This window comes from Mesocricetus auratus, unplaced genomic scaffold (genome assembly GCF_017639785.1).
Source record: "Mesocricetus auratus isolate SY011 unplaced genomic scaffold, BCM_Maur_2.0 Super-Scaffold_100013, whole genome shotgun sequence".
In the NCBI taxonomy this organism is placed as follows: domain Eukaryota; kingdom Metazoa; phylum Chordata; class Mammalia; order Rodentia; family Cricetidae; genus Mesocricetus; species Mesocricetus auratus.
Window position 1 is genome coordinate 49,547,010 of NW_024429196.1, and position 12,406 is coordinate 49,559,415.

The 12,406-nt window shown below is 34.9% G+C and overlaps 1 protein-coding gene and 1 pseudogene across 1 annotated transcript; both read left to right on the forward strand.

The window, feature by feature from the left end:
- Positions 1 to 5,515: 5,515 nt before the first annotated feature.
- LOC101842847 (prolactin-3B1-like) lies at positions 5,516 to 10,846 on the forward strand. The gene is made up of 5 exons (XM_005066436.1): positions 5,516 to 5,594; positions 7,141 to 7,298; positions 7,860 to 7,967; positions 9,133 to 9,312; positions 10,515 to 10,846. The coding sequence occupies exons 1-5, from the start codon at positions 5,564 to 5,566 to the stop codon at positions 10,701 to 10,703; spliced, it is 666 nt and encodes a 221-aa protein (XP_005066493.1). The 5' UTR covers positions 5,516 to 5,563; the 3' UTR covers positions 10,704 to 10,846.
- LOC121143816 lies at positions 7,408 to 7,538 on the forward strand (annotated as a pseudogene).
- Positions 10,847 to 12,406: the final 1,560 nt, after the last annotated feature.

The window sequence follows — 12,406 nt, forward strand, 5'->3', positions numbered from 1 at the left end:
ACTGTTTTCATGTATTTGTCTGGTAGTGAATGCCTATCATGGGTACCTATTGTGATTCCTACTGATGCTGATAATAAAGACAACACTAATCATTGCTTTTTACCTGTACAGACCAAAGTGGGCTACTCTCATAGAGTCAAGGGAAAGGAAGTTATCTAGACACAGAAACATACAACCTTGAATGCTATGTTTTTCAATGTATTTTTTAATATTCTGTAATACTGTACCAATTACGAGTAAATATATAAGGGTTCAATATGATTCATCAGTGTGAAAATCATTTGGGCCACTCAACACTGGCGGTATTAACATCTCTTTCACCTGTGTTGGGTCCTGTGCACTTCTATGTAGTACCATCAAAGGCAATGGAAACAATCGAACAACAGGTATCAGGAGAAAGATGGTAAAACAGATGGAAAACAATACAAAATCAGTTTGGCTTCGTGTTAGAATAAATAGTTAATACTTATTACTTTTTTAGCACACTTTCCTTCTATGGCATCAATTTCTCATTACTAAAATGTGCATGATATTTAGAAAACTGTACATTTATTAATAACAAGTAGATATTGGATACCATTTGGTGCAAACACCACATGTATCTACCATGCTGCAAGTTACTTATTTTAAAGCAATCTTCTATCATGATTGCTTAAGCAGAATATCTTCTGATAGCAGTTATCAATATTTTACATGCCTGGGATACCTGCTGAAGCCCCTGGTATCGTCAGTGACTGCTCTTCCAGGAGATTCTGATAATACACTGTCAAAAGCCAAAGATGTATAGGATAAAAATCAAGAAATGCTAGAAGGATTAAAGACCTTACTTAGCAAGATAAGCTGGCTCTTCACATTTATTTGCTTATCTCCTGCCTGAAAGGTGAGTTTTATAATGAGAAAAGAATTTTAGAATATTCCATTTGAAAGAATAAAATTTAGGTATCCAATTTGTTGATAGTTGTGTTATTAAGAGTCTCCTTGCAAATCCAAACTCCTCTAAGGTTCTTTAGTGAGAAACCTAATACCAGTGATCTCAATGGAAAGTAATTTTATCTTATGGCAATTTTAGATAATACCTTTCAAGGTGGGGCAGACATTCCTTATGACAGTCATGCTTGGACCCTATGCATCTTAACACATTAAATGAAATTTTTCATGTCTAATGATTTGGGAAATGTATATAATATGTAAAACAGATTTGCTTGAAAGACAGAAAAGATCAGGAAACTCTATTAGATCCCCAAAGTATAGCAGACACATCAAGGAAATAAATTCCCTAAATTGAAAGAAATGAGACTAGCCTTCACATCAACTTTTGATTAAATCTATATCAATAATCAAATAGCTATTTTCAGACTTTCAATATGTCTATTCCTGCATGAATATACCTCATCTTAGATAATTGGTACATAAGAAACTATGGAGACATCTCTTCCTTGGCGATTGTATTCATAATTCTTTGGTTTTGATGCATGAAAGTCCTTTATTTATATTCTCAATTTCTTTTAAACTTCATTTAAAAATTAGAAGGAAAATTCTCTGATGCTAGAGGGAAAGTTCAGTCTGTAAGTACCTATTTCTCCTTTCAATTCCAAAACTAGGGAGGTACAGAAAAGAAGATCTGTGGTGATTATTTTAAAAAAGTCTCAACCACAATCCAGGGAAGTCCCTCTGCTCACAATTAGTAAACCAATACAAAACAGACTCCATGACTCCATGCTCTGTATGTTTGTGTGTTTGTGTATCTGTTATTGTTGTTTTCTTTTGCATTTTTGTTTCATTGTATTTATCTTTGTTTGTTTCCATGTTTGAATGGTTTTGTTTTGCTTAGTGATTTTTTTGAGAAAGAGAATATTCACATTCAATTGGATGAACAGGAACGTGGGAGGATCTGGGTGAAGTTGGAAGAAAGAATATAATCATGCAAAATATATATTATGTCATATATATGTTCATAACAACAATTTATGAGAAGAGAGAATGTATTTCAAAGAGAGCAAGGAAGGGTATGCAGTAGGGTTTTGAGGGGAAGAATAGGAAAGTCAAAATGAAATAATTATAATCGCAAACATAACAAACAATTAAAACATGTTATATGTAGTATTTTTAACTTAAAAATACAGAAAGTAGTCACTAGAAGAACTTTCCTAAGGTTGACCTTTTTTCTCCAAGTGCTTGGACATGCAAACCTATACACATTCACATTCACTCATGTATGCACAAATGCACACAAACAAACACACACACACACACACAAGAAAATAATGACTAATGCATATTAATAATGTAAATAATACTTGTATTTTTGATGTTTAGGATCATCATGAAACTGAAGAAAATTATTGCTGTGTTTGGTTAGGACTGGACCATTTGCAAACATCCAATGAAGACATTCACCCTATTGCCCTTTGTAACCTATTCCCGGGTTTGCTCAGGTGTACTCATAAGGTTAACAGTTATCTGGATGTACTGAAGTGACAAATTGTCCATGACAACAACTGCTAATCACATATCCATTTAACTTGATACAGAGATAATCCTAGATGAATCAGACTTTTAAGGCTTCTTCTAATTTTTACCTTTTGCGTCTATGCTTGGCTATCATGTGTCTTCTTATAAAAATGATTCTTTATAAATGTCAAATTCAAAATGATAATTTGTCAAAATGTCTTTGGCTATTTTACAAAAAATGAAGCAATGCTGTGACAGGCCTATAAACTTTAGTAGAGGCTCAAGAATATGATTCACTTGAGATAGAGTTCTTGAGACTGGATAGAAAGTCCATAGACAAAATTGGAAGGCAATACACATAACAATTTATCTAGATTATTTTGTGATATACTCTAGTTTATATCTTGAACACAAACTATGAGCTATTCTCACTTAAACATCATTCAAATTCCACCCAACCATGGCTCACAGATCAAGAAACCTGGTAACTTACTGGAGCCTACTCTACAACTTGCAGGAAGCTGAGCTGCTTAGAGAGTCACCTTTCCAGGCTGCCTCTTTGGATTTTGCTTTTTCTAGGGACCTCACCTAACCTCTGTTTTTCTTTTTTTTCAAAGCAGTTCAGATCATGTATGCTTCTTCCAGTTAAACCATTGAGAGTATGTGCAGCTGTTCTGACAGTCATTTAGGCAGCTCATTCTGTCAGAGTGTTTCTAAGCATTTCTTACAGTGGCCAAATGTTTGGAAAGAGGTTCCCAATTAATTTGCCTGGGTTCATGTACTGAAGCACCTGAAATGTTATTTCCTGAGCATAATGGGTTTCCCTGCAGGATGAAATGTATCCCTCCCCTTAGAATCCAAGTTGTTTCACCTCCTCACATTTTACCATCTGACATCTTAAGAAGCTTCCTTCCACGACTGGAAGTTAACCTCACCTCACAGGAAACTGTTACAACAAAGGGTTTGCTTCCTAACTTCCATAACAAAAATCTAATCTCAGAAGACCCAACATAGTTTTCATATCATACATGAGAAGACAATAATAAAACACATACATATCAGAAGACATGAAAGATAACAGAGACTTTGTAAACTAAAGCAGGTACCCACTTCTTTTGACCTCTTCAGACAGTCTCCACATTATGTCATAGCACCTGGGAAAGGCTACCAACACCTGGAATGCCCTATATTCCAGCGACAGAGGCCACTTGACTTGATTTATAGAGAATTATGTAATTTTCTACTTCCACCCTTATCTATGGACATCCAACAAGTTATAAAATTTACAGTGCACATTATAGGTCATACCAAAGTGGAATTATTAATGAGATTAACTGGAATTTTCTGGGGGCAAATATTGTTTCTGTTTCCTACTGTAGACAAAATTTGTGGGGTGCTGAAAATAGACCCATCATGGATTTATATAGTTCATCCCTTAATAGAAATATAATAGAAATTTCTTATCAGGCTTTTGGATATCAGTTATACAGCTTACCTGCTGCATAGCTGATAGATACACAAAAATGTGTTAGTGAAAAACCTGGCAGTCAGGCAAAGGAGTGGGGGCATACTCTCTATGCTCTGAATATATTTGCCTACAGTAGAACACATACAGGACTATGAATACTGTAGCAGAGGTTTTTGGATTATTGTATATAAAAGCAAAGAAGATGTCAGGAAAAAAGGAAAAGGTTCATGAAGGACATCATTGGAAGTCAAATAGTAAAAAATTTGTGTTGAGACTAAGCAGGCTATAAGGATATAAGTTTAGCTCTGCATATCTGCATCTCTGTGCACTTTACCATTTGATGTAAGAGCACTAAAGGTGAATGACATACATAGACATATGGCTCACATCACGTATTGAGAAATATCCTTGAGGCTGAGCTTACATAATTGGGAAGTTAGGAAGCTTGTATTACTGGGAGAAATGGAAAATGGTACAGTTGAAATTGCTGATTCATCCTTGGGCACTTTGAGATGAAAATTTTAACATTAAACAGCCTGTTCCTACTAAACCATCTACTACTTCTCCCAACCCATAAGGTAGTGGGGCAGTAGTTATAGCAGAACAGAACAGGCCATGGTTTACTAGCTAACTTAATGATCTATGTGTGACACTTCAACTGACCCTATTTACTCAGTGCCACACCAGATGACAGCATAAGGTAGAGGTCTCAGGCAGACTGAGTAAAAAGTATAGGCTACTAAATCGAGAATAGTCTCTCAGTCAGGTTAAATTAATATTCTTTAGATTTCCATCCTTGTTAAAAATGAGATCTCTTTTTACTTTATTGTATCCTGATACAACTATTCTTAGTATTCATAGAAGTTCTCAATATCAAGAGCATTATGCAAACTTTTCATAATATAATGCTATTCTCTTCGTGGCTTACTACTTGCAAAACCATTAAGAAAAGGAAGCCAAATCGAAATTAAAGGATGAGTACAAGGTGACTATCACATTTGAAAAACATCACTCTAGATACTTTCAAGTCCATGGATGCATTAAAAGAGCCTTTTAAACATTTATGTTTCTGCACACTTAATACTGAAAAAGTAGCTACTCTGTGAGAATTGTTTTTTGCATTTAGAGGCTATTAATAAATTCATATTTTGATAAAATGCTAAGAATAACTGACTGTTTGTAGGACATGCTGGCCTCAAACTCAAACGATAACTGATGAAAGGCATATGTTACCTCCTAAAGACCCATGAAATGACAGAAAGAATATAGAACTCTGATCTAGAGGAAAAAGTACAAGGAAATAAATGTTTAATCCATGATATGATTCTGAGTCATTGAGGTACTGAGAAGACTTTTGTGATTTCCAAAATAATTTGAACCCTGGACAAGGTTCCAGAAAGTAAAATAATACATATAGAGACAGAACAGTGGCAAGAGTAAGGATTATTTCAAAACTTCCTGAGTGGATAGTATCTTGAAACTTTTACCTAGACAAAAGACACAGCTCCCGTCTGTCCCAGTACTTAAAAGGCCATAGGTAGATTCTGTTAGAATATATAAGAGGTGATGAGTTGCAAGAAGACAGCACTCAGCTACAGCGGCTTTCCTCTGTTGTAGTCCACAGTGCAACACATCTTCTCAGAGATGCAGCTGCCTTTGACTCCACTGTCCTTCTGTAAGTAGCAATTCATCCGTGCTCCTATACTTTATTAGTGTATTAGTTCATGAAGATTGGTTTGGGTGGAATACATTCTTTGAAGTTATCATTGCTATAACATTTGGGGAACTGATGCATTTTTCTGACTCACCTGAAGTCAACTCAAAAGTGTGCTGTTAATTATTTTTCTGAAACTAGTTGCTGAATTAACCTGGAAGTCAGAGGTTCTCTAGTGGAATCCTTCTTCTATGAAGACACATGACAAGCAATATCCACAAACATTATATATTATTTTAACTGTTTATTTTTCTTTTCATTTTTGACATAAGGATAACAGTGAACAAGAGTTACAAGCCTCTAATGGGTGCCTGCTTCTAGCCACCTTCTGCTGTACAGGACACTTTTTAAAACTACAAAAAAAGTACAATAAAAATGGCCAAATATCTGAAATTGAGGGGGTGAACTATTTTGAGAACAAAGGATTCAATGGCATGATTGTTTCAGTCACAGAAGGAGGAAGTAAATTATGGGTTGTCAAGGTTTGAACACTTTTCTTCTTAAATAAATCTACTTGAGGAAGAGTTGGATTTTGGAACCTTACTTAAACAAGAAGAGTAGGTTTGTGAGTTTACTGATTTGTCACATGCAAAAAGAAATGGTAAATGGAAAAGCATGTTTGTTTGTAAAAGTCATCTTAATATTCAAGTGATATTTGCATGAAATGTATTAGCAAACTATTTAACTTTAATGATATGGGAAATAAACACAAATTATCAAAACCTAAAATATTAGAAGAAATGGCTTAAGTACTATATATTATTTATGATTTATTAAACCTTGCCTGAAGATTCACAAAGCAAAGTCAGTCGCATGTCATATAAGCCAGGCACATACCTTTAATCCCAGTACTCAGGATTAAGAGGTAAATGGATCTCTGTTAGTTCAAGGCCATACTGAGCTACACAAAATCGATAAGTCCTAAAGAAAAAACAGCTCACACAAAGATGATCTCAGTACTTTGAATCCCACACATTATTCCCAGGACTCGTGAGAGGTGTAGAAGGCAGGAGCAAGGGCTCAGTGTTGGCATTCATCCACCAGCCACATTGAGGATAGGAAGACATTGATGCCACAGGATTCTCCAGCCATGCTGAGGAGAGGAGGCAATTTAGCATTTGTTGGAGCCAGGATCGCCTTTCAGTATGAGATATAGTAAGAGCTTGTGACCAGTTTCTTTGATTTTCTGACCTTCAGCTTGAAGTTTGAACCTTGATATCAGACTCTGTGGCTTTTATTTTTGTGCTACACTGTCTCAGGACTAATTTCATCTCAAACTGTTTTAGAAATTATATAGGGGCAAGTAAAATCCAGGTAATTCTCCTACCTCATAAACTATGATTTGGGGAAGAATTACTATTCACCTACATTTTCAAATTGGACAATTTAGTCCAGGTTTCAAGTATACAGAACCAAGTATTGTAGCACAAGGATCTCAGTGCATCCTTTAGTGTCCCTAATGTGTCCTCATTTGAATGGATCATCTTGATTTTATTTCTATTTATAGCTGGGACACTCCTTTTGATGGCAATGTCAAATTTTCTCCTTTGGGAACATGTGACCTCCTCAGCAAGTCCTCGTTTATCCACTAGAAACTTGTACCAGCGTGTGGTTGAATTGTCACACTGCACCCATGATCTTGCCTCAAAAGTTTTCACTGACTTTGTAAGTACTGGACCTTTTCTAAAGGGATAATCAGAAAAGTCAACTAATTAACAATAACATACTGTGAAACAAATTTCAAAAACAATATATTTAATGGTGAAATACAGACATTGAATCATGGCCTTTTGGCTAAGATCAAGTGTAGTATCTGTTCTTATCAGTATAATATCATCTTAAAGGAAATAGACTACTGAGTGTCAATGGGACCATAGCTATGAACACACATATGTATGACCCTAACATCCATAAATAGAAAAAATGCTTAAACCCTCAGTGTTTTTACAAAATTGTGTTACTCAGTGCTTTGTTTCTAAACAATGCTATTTAGGAAGGACAAAACCAAAAATTAATAGTAAAGAGGGGGAGTATATTGGTGGGTTAAAATTAGATTGTTTCTTCCATGGACAGAAAATGTAGGTAGGCAGTCTTCACTCTCTGCTTCGATTTCTATATGTTTATCTTTTGTGAAAAAATAATTTAGGAAATCTGTTATTAGTGTGATTGTAAATATATTTATTCAATGTTTAACATTAAAAAATGAGACCTTTCAATGTCTTCCAGAATATGAAGTTTGGTAAGAGTATTTGCAGACAGAAACTGATGTTATACACCTGCCACACCTCCTCTATTCCTACTCCAGAAAACAGAGAGCAAGTCCACCAAACAAACGTAGGTTTCTTTCCTGATTTTGACAAAAACAAATTGATGTAATACACAGGGTAGCTCTGCTGTGTGTAGTTACGAGGGCAATAGCACCTGTGGTAATCTTAGAGCCAAGAAAAGGGAAGAAGTGAGAGACAATGACATCATATAGTTGAAAAATTCTCTCTAAGATAAAAGCTCCTTCACTTGATAGCAGGTTAGTAAATTGATAATTCAGAGCACCATGTTTTAACAATACATTATCAGTAGGGTTATCCTTAATATTATCTAGGAAGCTTTAATATGATTTGGACATTCCTAGTTAGCTATACATTGACATGTGTGTGCAAGAGTTACAGATCTAGCAGTGTTTATGATAAAATGCTAAACTCTCCTCTGCAGGAATGTTATTTAAGGACCAATGATTCATTTATTTTTGATTTGTGAAGATTCTGTTGGTCTTACTTTATTTTTTATAATTTATGAAGACTTCTTCCACAACTACTCAGTCTTCTCATGTATTTCATGTAAACATTCTTGATGATAACCTATACTATAATGAAGACAGAATATCTCAGTACCAATGATGTAAAACTGTGTTAACATCTTCTGTCTAAGTCTTTGTCATAAAATTTCTGAATATTATTTAGGCAAAATGTCATGTGTACACATCACACACATATAATCTATTTCTACTGGCTATTACCCTAACCAGTAACATATACACAAACTCTTTTCGTAAATAAAGTGTTAGAATAATAATGGCAATTAAAAGATCAATAGGTATACAAAGTGGTCAACATTACTCAGATCTTCTTAGAGTCAAGCCCTAAAAAGCAATTCATTGTTACTGATTCATTTAATCCTTACAAAAATTCTCTAATATGTGGTATTATTAGGACCATAAAGTACTGAGGTTCTCCTGGACTACAGATGATAGGAAATACAGTGAAAGCAAAACATGATCAGTTTGACATTAACCAGAAATCATTGTTAAAAAATCAATTCTATTTGAGAAAATTATAAATCTGTCACAGAATATTTTTATTTCCGTATCGCATATCATATGCTAGAAGATGTTCTATATTCCTGTTAATAATAAATCAATACTGGAGCTCATGGACTTCTTTCGGCCACCACGCATACTAACACAGATGTGTTTCAATTATTTTAATGAAATATTCTTGTTTAGTCGGAAGATCTCCTGAAAGTGACGATCAGTGTTTTACAAGCCTGGGAGGAGCCTGTGAAGCACATGGTGGCTGCAGTAGCTGCTCTTCCAGGTACATCTGATGCCATGCTGTCAAGAGCAAAAGAGTTGGAGGAAAGAGTTTTAGGCCTTCTGGAGGGACTGAAGATCATACTCAACAGGGTAAGTTCACTCCCTCTTCACATTCCTTTCCTTATCTCCTGTGTGGAAGAGGTGATTTGTTTCATGAGAAATAAATATTTCAACACTTGATTTCTGGGACTGATACATACACAAACACACACACACATATATATATATGAAATTATACATGTATGTATTTGTGTGTTTTTATGTAAATATATGTTATATATGTGCACATATGTATGTACAAATTATATGTATATACATATAAAAATTCATATCCAATTCATTTACAGCCTTGCCAATAAGGAGAGGCCATTTGGAAATCCTATCTTTGTCATGCCCCTTACTGAGAACTACACTTACACGTACTCTCAATAGAAAGTATCTGGTCCACACCATAACACAGAGGGTAACTTTCATTGGTATATGGATACTTTTGACTAATTCATAAAATCTGATAACAGTCTTGGAACTCCAAAACCTTACTCCAATTTTGAAAATATTTGATATGCTCATGAATTTGGAAGAATATAATATATCAAGAATAGGTTGAGTTTAAAGATAGAAAATTAAAAGGATATTCTCCTCAAACCCATAAATATGAATGATTATTGAGAGAATAACCTGAGAAAACATCAGCCCTTATTTATCCTTTGGTCAAATGCATATATACCATGAAAAATATCTTATAGTTTCTCAAGCACTCAGTCTAATTCTCCACTGCTATACCTCTTCTAAGGCCAATGATACAACAGAAAATATGCTTATGTTAAGAGGCATTCAAGATAATATATGACAAACCCACTCTATATTAATAAAATTTCTACCTTTGTCACTTTTACAGGATGAGGATTAGGCTAAAGACTCAGGGGAAAAATGCCTTCTTGAGCATGAGGAATTTGATCCCAGAATCCACATAAAACTAAAGAGATGTAGTGATTACTCTGTAGTATTCAAACATTAGGCAGACAGAAAGATGGAGATGACTGGTGTTTGCTAAAACAACAGAAGATACCTCAAAAATAATAGAGAAATATGGTAGTCAACTGTGGAAGTTTGAACAACATTCATTCTGATCTACAAATGTTGGTGCATGGATTCAGCAAATGTATACCCCATCCATACACACACACACACACACACACACAAACACACACACACACACACACTCATGTACAAGAAGGTATTACTATCAAGTAATATTAACTGTAAATAATCCCTCTCATTTTAATGTTTAGATTCATCCTGGAGCTGTTGAAAATGACTATACTTTCTGGTCTGGATGGTCAGATTTGCAGTCATCTGATGAAGCTACTCGTAACATTGCTTTTTATACTATGGGCCGTTGCCTGCGCAGGGATACACACAAAGTTGATAATTATCTCAAGGTTTTGAAATGCCGAGATATCCATAATAACAACTGCTGAGCTCAAATCCTTAACCACTGTCATGGAGAAGGTCCAGACCTCAAAGTTCCATTGAGTCTTTACCTTTTGGTTCATTCCTTGGTTTAATGGGCATGTTATTCAAAAATAAACATTGATTCTTTGAAATGCTTAATTCAAAATGAGGATTTGTCAATGTTCCATGGGCATTTAATGCAGAATTTAGTAATGATATTAAATATTTTTCAAAAATAATTTTAGTTTATACATGTCAATAGAGTAGTTCTATTAGTCAAAATGAATGGATGACTTGACGTATTAGAACCAGAGCAAGAATTTCCCAGTAAGCAGTAGATCTATTCTACCATGAAGATGGAAGTTTATGAAAACAAACCATGGGCAATGAGTACTTTCTCAAAGTCTCATCACACAATACAATTGTTATATTAACATTAAACACATCACACATGCACACCTATATATAATATGCACAAACATATTGAGATTATATTACATTTCTCCTGTCCTTTTCCTCCCTACAAGCCCTGTGTCCTGTGTATTCTCTTGTTGCATTCTTTCAAATTTGTGGCCTCTTTCCTTCATTAATTGTTTTATATATATATATATATATTCATTCTGTATAGTTTTACTTTAGTTCATGTTTCCAGTATTGAACAATTTCTAACCATTAGTATTCCTTATTTCCATGTTGTTCTTAGTATAAGGTTGAGACTTTTTTTAAACACTCTGCATCCTGTTAGGGAACATGAATGTTACATGGCTCACTACCATGAAACTTCTGTCTCATCAAAAAAATTCACAAAAAAACACAGACCATGCATGAAAGATAGCTGCATGACACAGTGCTCTTCATTGCGGTGCTCACTCAGTTGCATACATGGTTAACCCTAGTTAGAACCACACATTCACTGTTGCCCAACTCATTTTTGGTTAGAGGATCCCATTTAGGTTGCAATATGTTGTAAGATTAGGGAGTCCTTGGGAAATAATACACACATACATATCCACTCTTCCCATTCTTTCCAGACAGAGGATCCTGGACAGATCAAATAATAGATATTGACTGATTTCATCTTGGTAAACCAATGAATTTTATTGTGATTTTACAAGAATATGGGTGAGAGAGAGGTACTAGAGTAGAAATGGCCCAAAGACAGATACATCACCCAGTTGTACCCTGACATATGTGATACCAAATGAAAGCTGAAAACCAGGAGTACACTACACAGTCAGCACACAACTCAACAGGCAATAGCCTGACTTTTCTGGGAGGTTCAATCAGTCTGATCCTTTTCTGAAAACTCAATTGGTCTTCACTTTTTCTGTGCTGTTTAGATTATCTATGCTAATTGTAGGCTCTTTGCCTCTTTCTTGTTTCTTCCGGGTTGCTCCCAAGGTCTCTATCATTTGTACTGCTTGACTCACCTTAGAATAATTCTTAGCAAGCATTATTCCATATATACTTTTGAGAATGGAGAGGCTTAATGAATCTCTTCAACTTCAGGCACTTGTGAAGCTATTTTGAGGAGTTTGCTTCCAGAGCTAAGAGAACTTTCTTGTATAATGCAGTGTTTCTTCTCCCCATAGAGCATCCCCTTGTTTTACTTGTCTGTATATGTTCTATACATACTTACTTTTACTTCCTACTTAAGAATTTTTCCTCTAAGATGGAAGGCTTTAACAAATTCAACAAATACACATACTTGTAAATACAAGTAAATGCA

Bases quoted from the DNA above. Each gene is read 5' to 3' on its own strand.
- LOC101842847 (XM_005066436.1), top strand. From the start codon at position 5,564: ATGCAGCTGCCTTTGACTCCACTGTCCTTCT. The intron at 5,595-7,140 runs GTAAGTAGCAAT...TTCTATTTATAG, and splicing joins TTTGACTCCACTGTCCTTCT to CTGGGACACTCCTTTTGATG. The intron at 7,968-9,132 runs GTAGGTTTCTTT...ATTCTTGTTTAG, and splicing joins AGCAAGTCCACCAAACAAAC to TCGGAAGATCTCCTGAAAGT.